The following is a 25012-nucleotide window of genomic DNA, read 5'->3' on the forward strand; positions in this document are numbered from 1 at the left end:
TTTAGACCCAAAGTTTGGGTTTGGGTTGAACATTGATAAAAAGAAGGGTAATCAAAGTCCTGTAGAAGCTGTATTGCATATTACATATTGCATCTATTCTATAGAACATGTTCGGCTTGATCTTTTATATGACAGACAACATGGGAGAAAAAGCTCACAGCTGTAATGTCCTGCTTTATGTCAAACTATCCTGCAGGTGTAAATGCAAAAGGGAAAAGAGAAGTGACCCTGACTACAGTTTTTGAAGGAGTCAGAGTCTCCAAGAGCTCCTGTCCTGGGTCACCTCTCATTTGTGATGATGACAGATGTGCCGATGTAATGAGGGATGTCTCTGTGGCTCTCAGGGGACGAGCTGGAGCTGGGGCTCTGGCTGTTGCAGCTGTAAGAGGCCGTCTCTTTGCCATGGTAACTGTGGCTCAGTGTGGTGAAAGGGTGGCCTTTGACGGAACCGTGTCTGCTCAAGACTTTGTGAAAGTTCAGGGACATATATGGAGCTTGAGCGGGAAGTCCCACCCCGACCCCCACACCTGTCAACAGTCTCCTGTCGTCCTCAGTGGACCGGGGCTGCAGCTCCGCGGTGGCTCCGCGCTGCTGCTGGCCGTCAGCTGGTGGATACCCTGCAGCTGGGTGGCTGTAGGGAGCCTCCATCATACACAGCCTCCTCCTCTGCTCCAGAGCCACCTGCACAGGCAGAGGCTGGCCAACGCCGTGTAGCAGGCCGCTCTGCTCACCTTTACCAAGAACCAGCCCACTGAGCAGGTGGCAGGCCAGGACCCGCTCACCCTGAGGTCCCTCTGCTTCTTTTGTATGATGCTGGTTCAGAGACTTATTGTCCCTGATGGCATGAGGACGGGGGCGTGGGCAAACTTCGGACATCTCGCTGTGGACAGGTGTGTAGTGTTCATAGGGTTCCTCCTTCAGCCTGCTGGTAGAATGTGGGTTTGTGCTGCTGGAACAGTGATGGTAGATCTCATCTGAGTACCTACGGTCTGCTGCCAGCACAGGACCTGATGAGGAAAACAATAAACAATGACCATGATATAGCACATATATCCCAATATTGTACATTATGTCCGATCATGTCCCATAAATCATAATGTTATAAGGATTATAATCCATGGAGAGACAGTAATCCAGAGAAAAAGAGACCAAACAAACAGAGCAAAACAGAGATCTCAACATGAGGGAGATGAGTTGTAAAGTTTGATGCCGTGGAGGAAAAGGATGTCTGTCCTGTTCTGTGGTGCATCATGAAGAAAATGACAGTCATTGTCCATAATGCTCCACTGTTTTGAGCAGCATCCTTGTCTGACTCCACCAAAGAACTGAGGTGAAAAATGTTACTCTCTGTTGGGTCCTGACATCCACACCGAGCCAGCATTCCACCTCCGAAAGTTAAGCTTTTTGTAAACACTCTCCCGAGCAGACAGACCTGAAACCACAGTCATGCGTGTTGTGTGGACATGGAAAACAGATTTGTGCTTTGAATTGTGCTTCTCTTCTTTTAAGGATGGCCAAATGGAAAACAGATTTTGAAACCCACCACCTGTGGGTGGAGGGCACTGATGGCATTTTTCCAGAGAAAAAAAGCTAAAGTAGAATGTAATCAATAGAGGAAACAAATCTACTTAATCATGGTAACTTTGTTAGATGAAGAGTGTACCTGTGTATTTGTTGGGTACTGGGGGGCTGCTGATGTTCCATCCAACAGGCCCTCGGCTGTGCAAGGAGCCAATGATCTGCTGAGCCAGCTGAGAGGACGGACCTGAGCTGGGCAGCTGGCTCTGAGCATCCAGATGTCGGTGTTTGTAGGGGTAGTGGGGGGTCAGGTTGTAAGTGGGGCTGCAGGACCCCTGGCCTGCTTCAGGGCTCAAGCTGGAGCTCTTCTCCCTGCAGGGGGTCACTGGGTACAAGGGTCTGTCTTTCCACAGCCCCCTCTGTGGAGAGCAGCTCGACTGGTCCGGCTGGAGGTGGCTGGTAGCCTGCTGCTATCCATAAACACACGCCATGCAGCATAGAGACGGTTTACTGACATATAAGTGATTTTACAGCTACAAACACATCTCTATTTTTATCTCCACCAAAGAGGTTATGTCTTCTGTGTCGTTTGTTTGTCTGTCAGCAGGATTACAGGACAGCTACTGGCCTGAGTTTCATGAAACGTGGTGGAAAGATGTAGCATGCACCAGGGAAAAATTCATTGTATTTTGGAGCCAATCCATAGTAAACTGAGCTAAATTCATTGCACATGCATGAACCCATGACTTAAAACACAACCAAACGTACCTCAAACACCACTGTATTTTTTAAAAAGCAGTGGGTTTGTAAGAAATAAGCAATGAGGCATGTGATTTTTCCAGATTAATGTGTGATTATGGATTTTTTTTTTTAACGCACTTGAGTTAAATTTGAATTTATTTTAGTTAAATGTAAATTAAACTCAAATTTCCTCATTGTGAACAAACACTTTTTCATACCAGCTCCTTCTGATTCATTATGTTATTTCAGTCAAAGCATTTGATATTTGTAGGCCTACTTAATGTAAATGAAAAAAGTGTTTTCTGAGTTTTCACAAATGTCAATTCAGTATGTTAAGTATTTCCCATGTAGAAGTACATATTTGATACACAACAGAGATGGCAAGGATTCAACTAGCCACAACCCTCTTTTCATATTGATATTTTTTCTAATACTTTTGGAAAGTATGTTTGTGTTTGCAGATTTGCGTATGATAGAAGACTGGACTGTTGGCCTTGGCATAGGTTTGCACTCTCTGAGTGTGCTTCTAGTTTTATGTATGTATTTCTTTATTTATTTGCAGTAGTAATTTTATAACACATATCCATGGAGAAATGTTATATTAACTGCCTTTCCTGCTGGATCCTTACTTAGTCGGACATATAGTCTGGCTATTAAATAGTCTGACATTTTGGGATGTACCGTTTTTCCACAAATAAAGGTGAGTCTCAAACAACAGCTTACATAATTTTGGATCGCTTTTACTTAATAAATTTAATGTTGTGATCATACTGTTTGACACATAACACTTTTTGTTCTGCTCTCATCTTAAATCGTATAGTCCAGTTTCAGTCACTGTGGATGTACGTGTGTTAATTTCCCAGACAAACTGTATTTTGTGCCACAAGATCACAGAAGCTACATTTGAAGTAGATCAGAAAACAGGGAGGCTTTGCACTAAAATTTGAACAAATACACTTGTCAAACAGGGATTTGGGAAAATAAAAGCCTGTCTCAAATATAAGCCTGCATCAAATAAAGGTCCTCTGCAGTTGAGGTATATTTTTAAAAAAAAAGTCCTCCTTACATATCATGATGTAACTCTGCTACTACAGAGACTTTCTTGATTGACAAAGACTCTGTCATACAGTATGAATACAGTGTGGATGACAGATCATAGTTAGATAATAATAAAGTACCTATTCATTTATGGATCTGAGTTTATGGACTGAGTTTCTCACTGTAATTACATCAGACTTTTTTAAAGCCAGTTAAACTGAGTCTCCTGGTTGAAGGGAATTTAATTGTAACAAATACATTAAATAAATACATTTTCTCAAGTTTGTAGCTTCTTGATAGAATCACTAAATGATGTGACCAAAAAACAGTTTTATAGTATGTGCTCATCATTAAAATCCCAGAGAGGTATAGTGCTTTTTCAAGGTAAGAAAGGTAGTAATTTTTCATTTCAACACAAAAATAGTCCCCTGTTTTGCTTTAATCTTTTTTAATGATCAAATGACATTCCTGTTGTTGAATCCCCAACATCTGAAATACATGCTTAGGATCATAATATTTTCTTTAAAAAAAAATAATAGGGGCTCAAAATATGTTATATAATAAGCAGCAAGCAGCAAGTGGAATCCCACCTCAGGATAAGGAGCAGCTCTGAGTTTGGTCTTCATCTTCACTGCTTTGGTTCTGAGTTGTTTGTGGTCCTGAGAGGAAGTAAGACTGAGACCAGGCTTAGTGGCTCGACTCTGGTCCTCAGATAACTGCAGCTCCTTGCACTCAATTTCTCTGTGAACAGACAGACACACACTGTGTGTCATTGCACTGGTTTAACTGGAGGTTTTGCACAGAGAATCACAGGGGGAGGGGCCGACTCACGTGAGGACGTAGTTCACACTGACGATACAGTGAGGTCTGGAGGAACGGCTGTTGTGGACGATGGTGGCGTAGCTCTGCACCCACACCCAGCCTCCATGCTTGGATAACATGCGGTAGTACTTAGTCGTGACCTGCCCCTTCACCAGCACTACAGGAAACACAGAGATCAGGAGCGAAGAGGGAAACATGGTCACATCTGACATCAGCAACTCAGAACCACGAGAAGGATCTCTTTATAAGTAGCACTGTGCATCAGTCATTCAAAGAAACAGAAATTACTCAACTGACTGTAACTTTCAACCTGCAATAATTGATTATTTTGTCCACTTGGTGGCAGAGGAAGCAACGTGTGAACACAACACAGCTGCTTACTTACACATTAAGTAGTTATAGAGCAAAGTTATCATTCATTTGGAGTGGTGTTTCTTTCCCCTGGCTAATGTAAATAAAATATTCACTCACACTTATCTCTGTTTTCAGTCTTCACCAACACCATTAGAGCACAGAGAGTGAACCAAAACAGTAAAGTTGTAGTCGGACAGCCAAACAATGTGCTGAAACTCATTATAAATCTCTGTAAAGCAGGAAAAGCTGTAGATTCAGCTGATTATTCTCCATAGGTCAGTGGCCTTACGCTTCAAACTATGGGTACTCCCTAAAAACGTATTTCACATGGTGGAGGAGCCTTACATCCTGCGTCACACACATTGACACAGTTAATTTGACAGTAGGTGAGTAAACTCTCAGTATCATTTCAAAGAGGTGGATAAACTGAGTTTACTTGGGTTTACTACGCCCCAGAGCTAAATAGTGCTCAAATATATTGACAAAATGAACTAAGATCAACAAAAATATACAAAAATATACTAAGATGAGAGTATGTATTCTGATATCAGTGTAGTATTTTGCCTAAACAGACTTACAAACATCAAATAAACATATTACTTATTGTATGCATGTATTATTCATTCTGGTTTGTCTAATTTTCCAAGCTTTAGAAATAAAATAAGCCTAAACTTTGCCTTTCAGTCCAATTTTCCTTATGTACTCAAGCACGGGCTAAAAAAGGTCTTAGATCTCGGTCATGAGTTTGTTGACAAAAAAGTCTTTGACCTAGTGGCCTAGTGCAGCCACAACATTCAGATTTAATTCAATTTAATTATAAAACACTGCAGTCATAGACGTGTGCCATGATGATAGGTCTATCTCAGTTATTTTTGCACCCGATTTCCTCCAACCAGCCTGCCTGATTTGATGTTTCCTGTCAGTCCCTCTCCACCTGGCAGTTGCACTCGGTTCACAAAGATTCACAAAACTTGAGCTCCTTGTTGAGGCACCTTACAAATTTAATTTGTCCTCACCATGGTCAGTCTCATTCAAAACCCACACCCCTCAATCACCTCCAATATATCAAATATGGACATTTGTCACCCTGAATAATTGTAATTCATCAGGCACATTGTGAAATTCCTCTAAAACTGCAAGACAGCATATTTGTTTACCACAATAATCAAACTGATTCCAAAAATGCACAAGAAAAACACATCCCATTTGAATCATACCGTCACTGATACACATGGCAATCTTAAAAATCTGGGCTGGTTTTTAATATATCAGGCTTTAGTTTATATAGATCCTGGTTTCACTCACTTGATCACTTGCCATTTGAAAACTTAGCATGTTGATTTGTCATTCCCACTTACTCAATCTAACTAAGGATTTGGGGGACTCACATAAATGGTGAGCATAGCGTAGATGGAAAACGTCACAGGCGTGGACATGGTGGTACAGGGTCTTCTCTATCAGGTCCTGAGGCTCATAGCCCGTCAGCTCTGCCACCCTGGCTCCAACACACAGGAGAGATGCCACAGGCTCACAGTTAGGGGTGGATATTTCAGATTGTGCATATATTTTTATATTCTTATAACATGTTATGTAGCATGTGCAAAAAAAAAATTTTGTTGTTGATTTATAATGGTTTCTATGACTTTACAGAGATCATCAATATGTCATGTATATCATGGGCTTTGTCTTCTCATCCCCCTACTCAGTCAAGCCTCTGTCCTACCTTGTGTCCAAGAAAATGAGTTTAAAGTCCAGGCTGGCCCGGAACATGAACATGTTGCTGTGGAGTTTGATCTCGGTGATTCCACTGGGGGGCAGGGAGTGTCCCACCGCCACCAGACCCACAGTCTGATAACAGGATTCATACAGAGCCACGTCCATCATGTACTGACGCACTTTAAGGTAGCCGCTGCAGTGGATGACCTGTAAACAACAGTTGTTTACATGTACAAAGGATTCAGAGTCAAACCAAACCAGGAATCTCCAGAGCAGCAGACCAGCTTCCTTTACTAGCACTCTCTGGCCCAATTCCAATCCAGACCCTACACCCTCCCCCTACCAACACTCACTCCATTTGCACGTTTGTGTGGAGGATCCATCACCACATTAAGTGTTGTTCCAAGCCAATTAGCCTTAAAAGGGTTATTTAAAAAAAACAACACAGAGTCTGCATCAACGCAGGCTTATAAAGCACTCTCCTCTCAGGTGCAGCCCCTCTTTTATGTCCAGAATGGAGTCTTTTAGTATCTGTTGAGCTCTGCAGGTAAACCGCACCTCCCCAATATCACTGATGCTGGGTAGATGTTCTGGGTGGCTTTAATGACCGGCTGCAGAGTCCTCCTCTCCTGGGCCATGCACATCCCATGATGCAAATTTGTGATGTTTTTTTTCAGGTAGAATGCTTTCTATTGCTCCTCTGTAGAAGTTCAGAACATAGCAGAGGTATTTTACCTTATTAGGTTTCCTTAAGAAATACTGTCATTTCTGAGCCCTTCTTTACCAGGCTGGAGATGTGTAATGTCCATGACAGGTTCTCTGTAATGTTTAATGTTTATAATTATTATTATTAAGACTCAGCCCAAGAAATCAACAATCAGCTTCTTGGTTTTAATGATGTCGAGCAGCTGGTTGTTTTCCCGATATGAAGTCTCTTAAACTCCAGCCAATGATGGTAGTGTCTTCTTCAAATGTCACAGTAGTTTTCTCCATGTTGGGGGGCTGCAGTCATTAGTGTACAGCGTGAACAGGAAGGGGCTGAGCACACAGGCCTGGAGGGCTCCAGTGTTGAGCACCAGACTGGAGGAGGTGAGACCACCAATCCAAACTGTCTGGGGTCTGTCTGTGAGGAAGCTCAGTGTCCTACTGTAGAGTGTGGTACTCAGTCCCAGAGATATCCAGTTAGCCAATCAGCTTCATGGGTTAGATTGTAGAGAGCGTTCAGCTGAAATTAACAAACAGCACTCTGATGTAGGAGTGCAGAGTGGAAGTAGTGAGGAAGGAAGTGAAGCAAATGAAGCCTGAGTAAAGGGCAGTGGAGCTGCCATCCTCTGTAGATTTGTTGGTTCTGAATGCAAACTGGTGAGGGTCCAGGCTGTCTGAGATGCTGTTCTATATGTGCTAGAGAACCAGTTTCTAAAAACTCTTCATCAGAAGTGCACACATGGCTGAATTACATTTTATTTTTGAATGAGCAAAACATTATTTATTTATTGTTCTGGCAAAATAAGAGACCTAATTTGAAGTGACTTGATTGCTGTACAATGTCAGGGCCATAAGACAGAATAGGTAAATTGCCAGTGACTCCCAAAACAACATGTGTGACCAGTGGAGAGTCCTGACAGCGAGGGGTTTACTAGACCTAAACTATGTTACGTAAGCTGGAAGGCAGAGGGGCGGGATTGGAATCAGGCCTTTGTCTTTCTAGTTTAAGACGGTGGCTGCTCTCTCACCTGCTGTACAGTACAAACACAACACACCTGTGTACTTGTAATGATTATGTATGTATGTACAAATGTTCCTAAGTGACTAAAATTTGCAGCCACCTACTACTTGCCAAATAACTACCAGACAGAAGCCACAGAAAACTTTAATATATGTGTAGGTCACCTCCAGCTGCTACCGCTTCATAATGCATTATAAATTATCCATGATGTTCAACCCCATGCTTGTTAATCAATAAGCAATATTTGTTTAACACTTAATGGAATGAAATCATGTGTGTGTTGAGAGTATCTCCACCTACCTTATACCCTCCACATGTAAGTCCTGCATTTCGTTTAGCAAGAACACACTTCATCCTCAAGAAGAAGGAGCGCTCAATTTCATACTCTGTCACACAAACACAGGTAACAGAGGCATTACATGCATGTTATAGTATATTGTGTTTTTACAATACTATATTCCAGTATTTACTTCTTGGACCAGTATAATCAAATCCTAGCAGCTTTAACCTGTACAGGTGTAAATAGGAAGAACAGCACAGAGACCTGGATTACTCTGATAACTCTGTTGTCACTACAGCCCTAAACCAGATTAGTAGCTGGAAACGGTCTACTGTTCAGCCATATGTAGACATGAACAATCTCATGACCTGACACATATTAAATTAAAGGCGCAGTAAGTGATTGTGAAGAAAGATAGTTGATTGTTTGCTTTGGGTTGGACCCAACGACTGAATGAGACTCAACATGTGATTGAAGTCTTTGGTCACAGGCTGGATTTTCTTAAGAATGAAAACAGAGCCAAGAGGAGGAGCAGAAGTCTAGTTTTTCTCAGACCACTTGAATTGCATTATGCTGAAAAGTTATTATGAAATTATTTTCCCAATGACACCAAAAATAACGTGCCTACCCCAGCTTTAAATGTATTCATCTGGCAGATACTTGAGTCCAAAGGGAGACGCAATTCAAGCCACAAGCACACATGTAAGACTGTAAAAAACTTGCTTCATTGTTTTAATGACAAAGATGGAGTCTGTATTGCTTCGCCTGTGGTTGTACAATCACCCAGAAACTCCTTTCCTACTGCCTCCTACATGGCAAAAGCTGACCGGGAAAATTTCAAAGTATGTGAAACATACTCTACAGCCCACCTTCTCAAAATAAAGGCCACCCACTCCGTCTTCACAACCAATGCTCCAGACGCAGGATCTGAGGCAGCCATGATGTGTATGTGAGCGCGTAGTGAAAAGCAGTAAAAAAGTATCTCTGGCCTTATAAGTCCAGAATATTTTAAGTTAAGTTCAATAACGGTATGTGCAAGTCATATGAAAAAAAAAACAGTCAAAAATTGATGCAGCATTATGCCGAGACCCTATGATGCAATCAACCCTCCCTGCATGATAAACAACACCCATTTGTAACAAAGGCTTCCTGTTACAAATGTGTTGTTTCTAAACCCAAGCTAAGTCTAACCCAGTCTCTGAACCCTGTGTAGCCAACGGATATCTGACTAACAGATAACAGATATCTGGGCCAGAACTTCCTCTCCTGTGTGCTGGTTATTGTTTATAGTGTGATTAGCAATTTGAGAAGTGAGAATGGATTTGGAGTTGAGCTCTGGAAATCTCTATAAACAGATTTTTGCATATGCAAAAACCAAAACCTGCTCAAACGAGTGGTCTATGCTGCTCGGACTACAAATGGACTACAAATGGAAATCTGAAGCTTGTCCTTTGCCTACAGATTCTGCATTTGTATGCAGAAATCTAAGCCTAAATAACTCATCATCAAATACCCTTCAGCGTCTCATACACAAGGTATCCTTTAATGGCTGAATGAGATGCTACCAGACAGCCTTTTTAACACATGGGTAACATTGTAGAACAGTTACAGTTTGGTTAGGTTTAGGAAAAGATTACGTACATGATGTGACACACATTAAGTTATGCAACTTAAAACTTTAGATAAAATTGACCTTTGGTTTCACTTGGGACATGAACCCTGGTCTCCTGGGTAATAGTTCCATGTTTGTGTAAACCGTCCATCCTCCCCACCTCCTCCGCCCCGACACAGATGTGTTTACATTGTTTGACAGCCCGGTGCATCTCATACAGACACTATAATGGTACGTTGAGTGTTTAGACTTATTTCTACAGTCACATGTTCATGAGCAATGATGGTAAAATGGTGAAAATAACACTGAGGCTCTAACAAAAACAATAAAGCCTGTAAATTCTGTTGCATATAAAGGCTGCATTAATGCAACAGCAGAGTGTGCTCTGTTTTTCTACCAAAAAATATTAATTCCAGTTAAAATTGCTAGAATTTTTCAAAGCTTTTTACCACATCTGACTTCTCGCATCTTCAGCAAACAGCAGGTTAGTAGGTATGAAGTACATTATACAGAATGCAATCAAGAAAAGAGGTATACATATAATAGTTTAATTTGAATTTACCGGGGAACATGAGAAATTAGCAAACAAAGTTTCTCTCTGAGATAAAACTATTTCAAATAAAGCTTCTCTATGCTGGTGAGATGAATAAATAAACTAGCTACTATGTGAGAAATGACAGTGTGTGTGATATAGATGACATGTGCACAGAGGCTGGAGGTGGAGGCTGTTTAAGTACCTGGAGAGAAGTGATGGTGTGGGGGCTGGCACAGACCCAGCACTGCTGTCATCTCATCATGGTCTGACGGGTGGATGTACTCAAATATACTGTTTCCTGTCAGCTCCACCTGCAGCACACGCAGCGCACAGCGTGAGCTCACAAATGTGCTGAGTCCTGATCAGCTACGCCACAGCGAACTCGCCAGACCACCACCCTTTTACTGATCACAAAGATTTCATCTGAAATGTGGTTTGACTTGCGTGCTGAGGTGCAGGAGGGTCTTACCTGGGACAGGCCGAGGTGGACTGATGCCGTTTCGGAGATGTACATGATTTTTCCATCAGAGGCAACAACAAACACAAAACCATCCAGAGTCTGAGGGAGCGAGGACAAAGTTACTGTTAAACACAAGTTCATTTTTATTTTTACAGTCATTTTTACAGGGTTCGTGAGATTTTCGAGCACTACCTCCTACAATTCTTCAGCAGTCATTCTGCAGAGAAAGAAAAAAAAACATGTGGGAGTACATGTGGCTTTATTTTAAATACTAAACCTTGGATATAAATGAATATTACAAATATCCTGGTAAAAACAGGGTTTTAAACATATAATCGCCAGTGCAAATACACTGTAATTTAAGTATTTCTAGATTGTTTTAATTACTGTAATTTGATGGACTGCTGGTGCAGAATCAGCAGCTCATTTGCATTTCCTCCCACTTTTTCTTTTCACTTTCTGTCGACCGCATGCTCTGAGCACTGCGTGCAACAGGAGGAGCTTGTTTGCTCTGAACTGCAGCGAACACTCTTCTTTCTGTCCTGATGCATGATGGCATAACATACAAGAGAAATTACTTTTACATTTAAAATTATAGCTATTTTTTTATCTACTCTACTTTATCATCCAGATTTTTCAGAGGAAATTGGTAAGAAAAAACAAACAAATTAACAAAAAACGATGTGGTTTGACCCAATTTATTAAAGTATATTAAACTAGAAAAATGCTGATATGTCCATGATTCTAATGTATACTACAAGTGTTATTACATTACAACAAAACATATTTTGCTCATGTTAAGTAGCTACATATGAATTTAATTTGTAAGAAACACATTGAAATCATATTAATGTTGTTGTTCAATCACACCATAACCCAAACACAGAATTTTAGATTGAAATGTTTTCTACAATCACAGCCTCCTGGTGTTTTATTGTCAGATTTATTTTCTACCAACATATTTCATCATTTGTGACCCAGCTGCCTCCACAGTAAGAACGGTATCATGTGTTTAAATTGGAATCAAGTGTCAGTAATCTAAACCAGCAGCTTGAGTGCAGCACATTCAGCTTTTAAGGCCACAACTGTGTGCAAGGATTCATTATTTGAGCATAAAATTTTAATGTTATTTAATGAGAACAAATTACCAAAGGCCCAACACACGCCCACACACCGTTTATGGTCGGTGGAATTTGGAAGCACAGCAGAACTCTAAACTGGTACCCAGCCGCTTCCCATCTGAGCAGTCTTACCTCCTCTCAGGGCTCGTTGGAACCAGACGCAGGCCTATTGTGTCTGACACTTATAACTGCAAAATAAGTACCTATAGTTCTAAAAAACAAAAAAAGTGACAGTACCCAGTAATAAGAGACAGAACTTAACAGGACCATAAATCATGTCATACTGGTGAATACTGGTCCAGTTCAAGAATCTGACTCTCCAGTTTCTTTTGTTGGTGCTTTCAGTGCTTTATTTCACAACTAATATAAATGTTTCTTTTCTGTTTTGAGTGAGTTTGACCGATATTGTTTAGTGATTAAGTTATATATCCATAAAATTATTATTATTATTATTATTATTATTATTATTATTATTATTATTTATTGTTGTTGTTGAATTGTTTATTGCTTTTATCAACTATCTGAATGTTAATAATAACAATAATTATTATTATTATTAGAAATTAGAAAAAGAATTTTCTGGAGAAAATGCTTTTAATGAACTCAAATGTAATGCTTGTTAAAATACTTTAAATAAAGGAAAATAAAAGGTTTATATAACATAAATAAATATAGACCTATATTAAAATGTGTAAAAGCAAACGCAGGAGTATCAAATCCAGAGAATGAACAATGACAAAATGAGCAGAAGAGTTAGCAGGAGAAGACCTGCAGCCTTTTTAAACATAAAGAGGACACATAAATTTGATATTATTGTGTCTAAAAAGTTGTATTATTAGTTGGAAGTGAGCTGGTAATGGTCACAGTATTTTAACAGTGGTGATTTGGTATCATTAATTTTACACCTGGGATTTAAGCCTTTTTGTTCATGTAAAGGGGCTTTAAAATTAGTTTACAGGTCACAGTAGTGATTGCAGTACAGTGAGTAGTATTAGCAGTGAAGGTAAGATAATGATAACAGCTTGTACTGACGGTCACAGCCGTGAAATTACATGAATCTTCAACGTAAAGTAAGTGTGAGCCTGTATGACGCACCTGTGGCGCACTTGGACTGGGGGTTGGAGCAGAATGCATTATCATATATTATCGGTGGGTGTTTCAGAGGCTGCGACCATCACCCATCGCGCACAGGGCTCTCCTCTCTCTCTCATGACGCAATCACAGTTTAGACACCCTGTGGAGACTGTGACTGTCCTGTGACTGCAGAGTGTCAATGAACACAGCAACTCAAATATATTACCAGGAGCAGACCAGGACTGCCTCTTTTGCAGCTGAATTCACGGTTCTGGACTTGATGCAGATCCTGTACTCGGCCTGTTTTCTGTGCGTAATAGCGCGCGGTTTCACTTGTCATCACAATGATCCACTGAAAAACCATCTCCAGTTAGAAAACATCGCAGTGTCATAAATATAAATACATTAACGTAGAATCTAAATTGTATTTTATCCTGTCACTGCTGTTAAAGCCACAATCGGAATAAACTGTTCATTCTGTCATCACATGTCAGCTGGCTGACAGAGAAGGGACGAGCAAGACATAATGAAATAAAACCGGCTATGTGGTATATGGTGTGATCAAAGTATTATCAAAAACACAAGTGCGCTGAGAAAACGTACCAATTTTTGGCACTCATGTTGCAGCCTGCCGCTGGATTAATCGTCACACACTTCTTCTGTGCCTCCAGTTCGCCAAAGCAGCGCTTAGAGCTGCGTTCCTCACTACAGCCGACAGCATACTGAGTACACAGTCCTACATCCTGACCTGTGTCATTAACAGCGGTACACCAGTATTTTGCAGTATACCTGGGCTTAAATATATGTGATTGTGTCAGACACATGCAGCGTCTATTTTCCACTCCAGATACTTGAAGTGGTTCGACGCGCAGGACGCAGCGCCCTGGATGAATCGCTAATTGGTTCGTTCCACAGCTGATTTTTATATACAAAAGAAAAGAAGAGCCTGGTAACAAACCTCACAAGGTTCTCACAGGTCAGGTTCTGGAGAGCTCCTGCATGTTGAAGGTTCTTAGATCAGTGTGGAGTCAGAGCTGTATGACTGATTCATAAATTAAGCCAGTAACGCAAATTTCTTCCTGACATTACTTCAAGGCTTCTTTGCTTGTTCATCTTAAAGCCACCTGTTCTTGTTTTTGTTTGTATTTACTTTATTTTTTACTCTATAAGTAGACTCAATATTTTAGCATAATGTTATCCGGTCTATTTATTTACTTTATTTCTCGTTCTTTTTATTCACATGACACTTGTAACAGATGTAGTTGCGTGTCGTTTGTGATGATGGGACAGACTTCAGTGTATGTCAATTGTTTTGCGTTGTTTCATTATTTGGCTTATTATTTCTACGATTTTCGTATTTATTGACTTGATTTTTGTTAAATGTTTGTTAATGGTCATATTTTGTGCCTGATGAGCCGTTGAAAACGTTGCATCTCAAGGGGTTTATACTCTTTTTAACATTTTTAAATAAAATAACTTTAAAAAAAAAACATGGGTTCATTAATTAAAAATCCTTCACTGACCATCACATGCTCTCCTTTACATCCTATATTATTTATTTAATTATAAATACAGCCGTGAATCCTTATATTTATTGTAGAATTATGAAAAACCCACAGTTATTTGTTTGACATAAAAGACAAATTCAAATGTAATTTCAGGGTTCAATAATTTGGTGTGAGGCCACATTGAGCCTGTAGACCAACCTGTGTTGCCTGGGGGCCACTTTAATGACAAGAGGCCAGGGGCCACTTAATAAACAAACATTAATGATAAAGTTGTTCATCAGTAAAAATGAATAAACATTAAAGGCCCATAAGTCATCCTTCTTTGAAATTATTTTCAAATTAAATTACCTGTTACCATAACATATCTACTAAATGAACTTGGTGAAAGGATTAAAAGAAAAATCTGATATGTTACTGCATTTAATAATTGCAACTGTATTTTAGTTGTAAATGCTGTTTAAAAGAATTTAAACAACATTAAAAAGTTGGAACCTCTTCAATCAGACAATCACTTAAATGTTGAATCATAAACCTAAATTTAAACTGATCCTACCTAAATCACAAAGAACATATTTAAGCTCTTTAAGTATGAAATACACATTTACGGGATCAGAATTATCCTCTTTCTGTGTAACGTTTGCAGCTAATAGTTGTCTCACCATCTGAATTAGTTCATTTCCACTGTGAATTAGAAAATAATCGAAGGGCACCCGACTGGGGGCCAGATTTGGCCCACAGGCCGCAAGTTGAGTATCACTGCTCATTTGCTGCTGTTTGTTGACCACCAGCATAGGATAGCAAAGCAAAGTCTGAAACACCACAACATATGTTTAGCATACAGTCATATAATTTAGAATTAAACAGCACAGTCATCCCACAGAACAGTGTGACTACAGCAGTGTGGAACAGCACGGTGCTACAGTAGAACACCAGTGTTCTACTCTGTACTGACCTGCAGAAGGTGGGAACCCAGTTCTTTAGCCATGCTGTCCAGGGGACTGAACCTGGTTGACTGACCCCATCCATCACCCAGACCTTCAGAGAGACACAGTGAGACAGTCAGTCATACAAGAGTAAAGGATGCAGGCACATCAAACATGCAGAAACTGTGCGCAGTGAGGGCATTATCTGAGCAGCTGTAAAAAAAAAAAAAATGTAACTAAACTGAATTTCAATTCCAAGCATGCTGACCTTAAAAAATAAAAAAAAATTTAATGAATGAATGAATGATTAATTGTATACAGTTCCATATATTCAAATATTCTGATTAATTTCACAGTGTAAATCAGCAATGAAATATCAATCAATCCCAGGCCACAGCCAACACACATACATTCTATGAAAGAAAGAAAAATAACATAAATGAGGATTTATCCAACATTGAAAATAGAATAAAAAGTTGCCTGATGTCATTAATTCTATTATTATTTTATTGTGGATGTATCAGGTCTTCTTTAGCTGTTGGAGTTGTGTGAAGTGTGCATCCTTCATCCAGTGTTCATGAGACAGCAGTAGAGTCTTTTTTCCATTTGAGGAAAATCAGTCATCAAGTAAGCAGTAAAGAGAGGGCCACAACTGCAGCTTGGCCACAGGGACCACCCCCAAAACATGTGCTGTCAGAGGAGGACCGCTTCTGGCCACTTTGGTGCCAGACAGACACTGACAGCACAAAGGGGCTTGTTTTTTTTCAGTGCCAAATCAAACGTGATATTTTAGTTTAAATCAACTTTTATTCAGCTTCAGTCGTCTTCTGTTTCAAATAACACACACACTCACTGACAGTGTGTGTCAGTGAGTACGTTCACATGCACACCACTGCCACTTTTACAAGTCTTATCCATAAGAGACCTGCTTCTTATCCAGGTTTCTTCCTCTGTGAAGTTTCTCTGACTCCTCCATTAACAGTTTGTTCTTTCTGCACTGATTCAGAGCTATTGTCAGCTTTTTGGCAGCTGCAATTCCAGGAGCTAGCATAGCCTGTATTAATCAAAAGCACCTGTAGATCAGCTCAGGGCATCTTTAGTTTCACCTGAATTTTAGAGAGTAGATTGGTGATACTTGACTTAAGCCTCTCAGGCCAAAGCTACGATAGAGTGCTGTGTGGCTCCCCAGCCATCTCCTTATTCACAATGATAATAAAATCATTCACACTGGAGGAAGGAACACACATGGCGGTGTTGTATGATGGGATAAATGAGGCTGTTAGTAACAAAAGGCTGATCTTTGTGTGACTGCCTTTCAGGCTAAAATGATCAGACACTTGGATCTGCAGGCGAAGACAACTATTAGCCTTAAATGAGGATCATACTGATCCCATAAATGTGTATTTCATACTAAAAGAGCTTAAATATGTTCTTCATTTCAGTTTATGTTTATGATTCATTCATTCATCCATTCAAGTGATCGCCTGATGAAGAGGTTCCAACTGTTTAATGTTGTATAAACTTTTAATGTTACCAAAGTATTTACAACTGAAATATGGTGTAGATTGTTATAATTGTTATATTTTTTTTTTCTCGTCTCTCTTTTTTCTTCTTATGTCTTTAATTACAGAAAAGGGCCGTAGGCAGGAGTGGAACCCACATCCACTGCAGAGGACTCACAGCCCCAGCACATGGAGAAAACACTCCACCAGCTGAGCTACCAGGCCACCAAATATCACAATATTTTTGACCAAATACCTTGATATCAATATTGCGACAGTGTTGTAGGGATGTAGGGAACATGTTGTAGAACCTGGCTAATCTGGTTATGCCTCTGATTCTTACGCAGCGCTGTGAGGAAGTAAGTGACTAAAGAAGTTTGAGCTGATGATACGACAGCAAGGCCTCAGCAGAGCAGTCTGCCCCCAGGATCTCATCAGCAATGAAATTTAAAGCACAAACTAATTCAGACAGGCGAATATTTCAACCTAGCATATTACACATAAGTGTGACTATTGTGGCTCTATTGGCTAATGTCTGTCATAGAGAAAAACAAAAGCAAAAGGCTGTCATCTGTCATGTGAACATTATTGATATCTGTTGTTGTCTTTCGTCTACCACCTGCAGTGGTTCCCTGTTCTGATATCTGATGTCCCGGATGGATTTGCATCAGATTTTACAGACAAGGTCCTCAGAGGTTGAATCCTATTGACTTTAGTGATCCCCTGATTCTTCCTCTGGAGCCACTCTGAGTTTCATTTGCGGATTTGAGTGTCTCATCAAATTCTGGATGGATTTCCATGACATTTGATACACACATTCATATCCTGTCGTGTGAATCGTCCAATATATACGTAATTCTCAGCTGTACTAGGCTGAGGTCCATTTCCAGATTAGCAATCACTCTCTGAGGTTAAGAGTGTTTTCTAACTGTATTTCTACAAATGCTACATTTTAATGTTTACAAAATGTGGAAAAATGAGAGTGAACGCACACAGCCAAGAGGGTTCGGGAACAAGGGAATAATTATTCCATAAATTGAAGACCAACAGATCGCAGTGCAGTAACAGATGCTGTAATATGTGGAATAAATTATTATTTCATGCCATAAATGTGAAAATACATATCTGCACAAAGACGGCTCTGTCGCTGCCTGATCAGGACGGACTGTAGTGTTTACACAGTTAATCTCATATCTCTTTCTTTTACACGTCTGCTGTGCTGGTGACATAAATCAAACACACAGCTGTCATCAAGCAGCAGCAGTGATTCTTACTGAGGATGAAACTGTCAGCGATGATTTTAACATTTGTTCAAGGTGTTATCCTTGACTTTCTATATCAAAACATGATGTTCTGTGTTCTCCTCTCATCTGTATTGAATCCTGCCCACAGTGTCACAGAGTAGAGTCAGCTGCTGCTGCTGCACCGCACATGTTAGTGTCCCTTTCACCAGTAGCTCAAGAACTACTCTGATCTTTTACTGAAGTAAAGCAGTAATATCAATGTAGTCCTGTATTCAAAATTCCACTTAAATAAAAGCAGGGGTGGAAGTAACTAATTACAAATACTCAAGTTACTGTGATTAAGTAGCTTTTTTGGGGGATGTACTTGTTCTTTCATGAGTAGATTTTCAAGTCTGTGCTTTTACTTGTACTTAAGTATTCATTACACTAATCTACTTAGTTACTTTTAAATATCATAATTGAGTACTGAGTACAATTTGAATTAATATCCAAACCTGTCATCTGCATTTTTGTAGCCAATACATTTATCTGATTGCAAACAGGCTAATGAAAACCTGGACACATGGACAAAAAACTAAACACTGCGGCAGCACCGGTCTGGAGTAAGGATGTTATTGATTGATCATTAATTGGCATTAAGATTTTAACCAAATAAAAACATATTTATGGATATTAAACTAGAAAAAATGGCAGTAATTGCAACTCATCTGACATTGTTTTGTCTGACAGAGACATTTGTTGCCTGAGGAAACTTAAACTTTAAATGAGAAACAAAAAAGACAAAATAAAACTGAAAAATTAGAAAATGAGAAAAAAAAGAGCAAAAGATGTGTTTTGTATCTCAGTCATTAAAGATTAACTGATTGTTAGCATTTTCAACAACTGGTTAAGGAAAATACACAAAATTTGCAACCCTAGTTTGTAGAGGTGACTGTGACACCTGAGCAGAACAGAGCTGGATTTGGGAGAAATTTAGACTGAAGACAAAAACCTCTTTGACTGAATACCAAATAGATAACTTATATTATAAAGAAACTTATACTCTGAGTAGTTTTGGGAGGAATATTTCGTACTTAAGTATTTTTCTAATACCAGTACTTTTACTTAGAACTGATTAATAGTTTAGTAATGTAACAGTACTTGTAGCTGAGTACAGATTTTCAGTACTCTTTCCACCACTGAGTAAAAGTACAAAAGTATCATTACGACCAAAACATGCTGAAAGTACAAAAAGCACTAATTGTGCAGAATAATGTAAATGTCAAATGGACTGCACTTTATATTAAGCTTTTCTAGTCTACCAACCCCTTAAAGTGCTTTACACACACACACACACACACACACTGATGGCAGAGGCTATGCAAGGAATCAACCTGCTCATCAGGAGCAAACAGCACTTTCTCTCCAAAGTGCCCCACAAAGCTCATCCATTCATACACACACACTCACACACTTTGGGGTTCAGTATCTTTGACCTGCAGACTGGAGGAGCCAGATATTGAGCCACTGACCTTCTGATTAGCGGACGACCTGCTCCACGTCCTGAGCCACAGTCACCCAAAGTAAATCATATTATTGAATTATAATAACTGAAAATTAATATGTGCCCTGCTTTTATGTTGCAGCTGGTAAAAGTGGGGGTTCTTTGTAGTCTATACTACCAGTTAGCTTGTGAATTTCACCAAGGTACTGACAAAATATCTATTATCCACAATAATACATCATCATTTATTTGTTGATTTTATTTTGTATTATTGATCTGAATCTGCAAAGTAACTATAGTAACTAAAGTTAACAAATAAATATAGTGGAGCAAACGGTACAATACTGACCTCTGAATTGTAGTGGAGTAGAAATGTAAAGTAACAGAAATAGAAATACTCAAGTAAAATAGTATTTAAGTACAGTACAGTACTACAGTAACTAGTACTCTCACACACTGGTTTTCCAAAAAACAAAGTCCATTAAATTAAATTAAATTGTTGTAAGGTTGAGTTAATTTTTCAACACAGCACATAATGGAATATAATCTGATTATTAAATGTAAATGGGTAAACTTTTGATGTCTTATCAACTAAATCTACAAACATTAAATATACACAATTTTGCATACATCTAGAATCAAATATTATCCTTGAAATAGGACTGAATTTTTAGAAAGGACAAATCAGATTTTTCATAAAGTAGACATGGGTATCAAATATATAATTCAGAAACTTGTGCTGACAGAGCTATTCTGCTTTTCACATCATTCTGGATCAACTTTTTTGGTGTTGTGGCCTAATTCATTAGGCTGATGGATAATTTAAAGTACAGAAATGCATCTTTTCTGAGTGCACAATATATTTCATATCCAAAATATTTTAATTAGAAATGGGAACACTGAACTAAAGCACCAGTGTCACCAGAGTCAATACTTCACTTTACGTGCATCCAGAAAAGCCCTACAAATAATAACACACATTTTGTTTTTATTCTAACTTGATTTCTTGATCATTTGATGCTGTGTTAATTTTTCCAGCTCGTTTGGAGACCAGACTTTGTGGCCCAGAACAGACTGATAAATCATTATGTTTTGAATATGAAATAAACTACTGAAAAATAAATTCTCCTTTGTGTCTAAAACAGCCTAAACACGCTCTTCATTCTGTCCCTATAGGAGCAGATTATGTTTATGATACTTTCCAACACTTGATGGAAAAGGTTCCAGCTGTTTAATGTTGTAGGAACTCTTAAAGCGCTTACAACTAAAATCCAGCTGCAGTTATTATAGGCTGTAAACATTTATCTGTAAAACCTTAATAGTTAATAAGCTAAATTAATAAGTCAGATAATTTGAAACTAAAGAATTTCAAATAAAGATGGGGTCTTTTAAAAAATATGTATTGATTATATCTGATAAATAATGCTGTTATTAACGTTTATTAACTGGCCCCTGGGCCCCAGGGCAAAGCAAGTTGAGTATCCTGGTTTAAGTCCCATAATGGGAGCTAAAATTACCCGAAAATCTTTGTGACCTTGATGGATTCCTGATGTTCTTCTTCCAAAAATAACTTCAGCTAACAAATGTACCAAAAAAAACCAAAGGGGTAGATCTTTGCACCAACAACCAAAGAAATAACAATAAAATACGAAATTATACGTAAAAATATGCAAAAACTAGTTCATCTTAAATTGGGGTCCATTAACATTAAAATTTGTCACCGCTCAGTCCGTATAAGATTCAGATAAATGTTTGTTGGCTTGTTTAATTTTACGTTTAAAAACTAAAACAAACAAACAAACAAACAAACAAATCATTCAGGCAAACACAACAAATCACATAACAGCAAAATGTCGAGCAGCCGATGTGCAGCCCGCTTCAGGCGGATGGATCTCATTCAAAAGTCTCTAAAATACTGAAAGCTTTATTTCGGGTTTATCTCCCATTTCTCAAGCAGCGGATGCCTTCAGTTGAAGCTACTGCAGCCCCGGACAGGAGTGAATATTTCATGTGCCAAGCAGAGGGGAAGCGTCCTGGATTAACACATGAAACAGAAGGCTATTCAGACCTGCCAGTTAAACACATTCAAGACATCTGGACGCTTTATCCACTTCAGCTAATAATGCTGCTATTTAAACGCAAGGAGTTCAGCGCAAATATGTGCGATCCTGATATTCTTGTCGATATTGACGGTGACACGGTACGAGCATTAAAACAGTCTGAATAATGAATTTATGATCGTATAAATTAGAACAACGTGAAGTTTGTTTTACTGACTTGTCTAACTGTGCGTAATAGAGCTTTATTAAGAAGCCACAGGATCACAAAGTGGATCCAGGACAGTCTGGATCATTTAAACTCTCCACTGGGATCAGATTGGATTTATGAGTATTAATGTGGTGGATAACACGTGCAGGCCTGTCGCTGCTCCTCGGACGCAGAGGCCGCAGCGCCGGCCTGCGTGCCGCGGGTGGGCCGGCCATGAAAGGCCGTGTACTGAGTGTGACTTTATGAGTGATGACAGAGAGGAAAGAGTGTGTTTTTCTGCCCCCTAACCTGCCCCAGCCGAGCTGTGTGCCCCTAATGAAATAATTCACCTTGATGAATGAGTGAGGCGTTTAAAGCAGACATCAGCTTTTAATCAGAGCGAGAAAACAACTCAAAACTGTGATGACCCTAATTAACGAAATGAGTCTAACAGACCAGAGATGAAGATTGAGTGAATGTGCGAACACCCAACCTGAAATTCACTTCCATTTACTGCTACTGCGAGGAGAAGCCAACAAATAATACTGAAATAAATCAAATTATTATTATTATTATTATTATTATTATTATTATTATTATTAAAGTCTTAATCAAAATTCTACATTTTATTGACCGTAATTTGAGGAAAGATGACCGGCAACGTATTCTAACACCGTAGTGACATTATTTTTTCAATCTTAACTTTTAAAAATTTATTTTAAACTTTATTTTAGCCACTATATCAAAACTTTTTTAAAGCAATAAAAACGGGTATCTCTTTCTAATTCGGCACCCATTATAAAAGCTTTATAAGTTGTAACTTGTGGCTATATAAATGGGAAATAAACCATTTAGTTAAGAAACTATTAAAAAGAACAACATTTGGGTTGCCAGGTTGTGAAAAATCTCTTCGGCTATTTGGCTATTTATTTGTAAATCTAATGCAGTTAGTTAGGATGGTAAAGTATTAAAATACTCATTATTATAAATTATTATTAACAAAGTATAGCATTAGTAAATTATTTATAAACCATAAAAAACATAAGACAATCCTTTATTAATATCACCACCGGAAAATCTGCAAATTGTAGCCTAATTATTAAAATGCAGTTATTACTTATAATCTCCTTACAAATTATGTTATTTGAGAAGATACCAAAAAAGTGGGTGGATTTATTTCTCCCCATAGTCCACATTTTGACTTTATTTTCGTCTCTAACTGACACAGTAAAAACTCCTGTGTATTAGTTGGAAGTAGAGCTCCCGCATGTCTGTTCTTAAGTAGTTCTTTATTCCTCGTCTTTACAAATGGAAAAAATCACCAATATTACCAATATAAATCAATATTTGTGATATATTGTGGAATACACCAAATTTAAAATCTGAATAATTAAGAAAACTGACGATGGTCCGTGATTTTGTGATATTCTCTTCAATAAATGCATTGACACTAAGCTACACTGACGACTGTCTGCAGCCTATTATAAAACAAATAAATGTGTGTTTTTCAGGAGTGTTTACACATTTTAATCTCTCACTATACTATATGGTCGTTCCCTCTTTTTCCTGTCAGTCTTGATTTGCAGTTCTTTCTGCAGAATCTGACACATTAATGAGCTCTGTTTATCTTGTATGGTATTAATCGTGCGTGTTCCCTCAGCTCGGCTACCTACCGTCGGGGAAGACTGCCCTCATCTTGAGGTAGCTGCTGGTCAGCCGGATGATGGAGGCCTTGTCCAGCTGGGAGGTGATGGCGGCCGGCAGAGGCAGCAGCTTGGCCAGCTCATAAAACTCTCCGTTCTCCTTCTCCCTGCGCGTCTTCGCCGCGTTCTTGCATTTTTCCTTCATCTCTGGAACTTTCAGACAAATGAATCTGGCATGAAGTGAGTCTCCGCCGAGCCTCGTCCCATAGACTCATGTAACAAACACAGTCGTGTTACTGAGAGACGGGAAATCAGCCCACATCATCCCGAAAGTCCAGAGTCCTTTATATTTATGTAAGAAATAAAAGTTGAGGTGAGTGAGGAGCAGGGTTGTGATATCTGAATCCAAAGAACAGATCAGATCACGCGTGTTTCTTTTATCCCATCAGCCTCCAGACGCACCCCGAACACCAGGACGCACACACGTCCGAACCATCCCTGTTAAAACTGGGTTAAACTCTCCTGCAGCTCCACCTGTTCAGTAACAGCAGACAAAGTTACAGAAACCCGCTGCTGAGCGCCACGTCCACTTTACTGCGTTTTCACTGTGCTGTCAGTGTCCTTCCATCCATCCGTCCACCCGTCCATCCATCCACATATCCAGAGAGACAGACAGACAGACAGACCTCCTCCTCTCTGCTTACAGACAGTCTCGTGTGCGGAAAAGGAAAAACAAACAGACCACTAACAGAAATGATGATTATTATTAGATGCGTGTTGTGAGCCAGTGTAGAGAACAGACAGGCAGAGGACTGAGAGGATCCGAAAACCTCTGAGACCACAGCTCTCTCTCTCTCTCTCTCTCTCTCTCTCTCTCTCTCTCTCTCTCTCTCTCTCTCTCTCTCTCTCTCTCTCTCTCTCTCTCTCTCTCCCTCCCTTTCTCTCCCTGTCTCTCCCTGTGTCCCTGTGTTTGAGTAAGTGTACCTGTATAACTACCACAAATGCTCACCTACTAATTAAAGTATATTCATAAATTCAAAAATATATTTACATTTTACTTTATTGCTGCAACATTTCAAAAGCCTTAAATTATGTGTTAATTTACATTTCTGTTATTTTTTAAAAAAGAATCTAAATTAAAGCAATGCATCAATTTAAATATATCGAAGTCACAAATATGAGGACTTGAGACTTGACTTTTAAAAATACAAATATTTGCATTTTTTTTTTTTTTTTTTTTTTTTTTTAGGCCAACCAGCAGAGGTCGAGGCACAAGGCAGCTACCATGGATACCAAGATCAACTTTTCATAGCCACTGTCTTAGTGCTGCAAATAACAAGTATTTTTATTGTTGAATAATCTGTCAGTTTCTCAACTAATCCATTACTTATTTGATCCATAAATTGCTGGAGAGATTAGTGAAAAATGGCATCCTCAAATGTCTTATTTTGTCCACAAACCCAAA

The 25012-nt window shown here is 39.1% G+C and overlaps 1 protein-coding gene across 2 annotated transcripts; it reads right to left on the bottom strand.

Moving 5' to 3' along the window:
- sim2 (SIM bHLH transcription factor 2) lies at window positions 1-24329 on the bottom strand. 2 transcript variants are annotated; one of them, XM_084730782.1, is made up of 11 exons: window positions 23578-24329; window positions 15458-15540; window positions 10812-10901; window positions 10545-10653; window positions 8216-8301; window positions 6197-6396; window positions 5862-5968; window positions 4129-4276; window positions 3888-4038; window positions 1664-1985; window positions 1-1007 (listed from the first exon to the last, which is right to left on the bottom strand). In XM_084730782.1, exons 1-11 carry the CDS (start codon window positions 23750-23752, stop codon window positions 280-282), a joined length of 2199 nt encoding a protein of 732 aa, XP_084586908.1. In that variant the 5' UTR covers window positions 23753-24329; the 3' UTR covers window positions 1-279. The 2 variants fall into 2 exon arrangements, with proteins under 2 accessions (XP_084586908.1, XP_084586907.1); XM_084730781.1 differs by having other exon boundaries at window positions 1664-1988.
- Window positions 24330-25012: the final 683 nt, after the last annotated feature.

The sequence above is a fragment of the Lutjanus erythropterus genome, chromosome 11 (genome assembly GCF_056507025.1).
Source record: "Lutjanus erythropterus isolate fLutEry1 chromosome 11, fLutEry1.hap2, whole genome shotgun sequence".
Lineage (NCBI taxonomy): Eukaryota > Metazoa > Chordata > Actinopteri > Lutjaniformes > Lutjanidae > Lutjanus > Lutjanus erythropterus.

Excerpts from the sequence above, each read along its gene's own strand:
- sim2 (XM_084730781.1), bottom strand. The coding sequence starts at position 23,752 with ATGAAGGAAAAATGCAAGAACGCGGCGAAGACGCGCAGGGAGAAGGAG. Across the intron at positions 10,902-15,457 it reads TGGGTTCCCACCTTCTGCAG|ACTCTGGATGGTTTTGTGTT; the intron begins GTCAGTACAGAG and ends TCGCTCCCTCAG. Across the intron at positions 5,969-6,196 it reads CTCATTTTCTTGGACACAAG|GGTGGCAGAGCTGACGGGCT; the intron begins GTAGGACAGAGG and ends TGTTGGAGCCAG.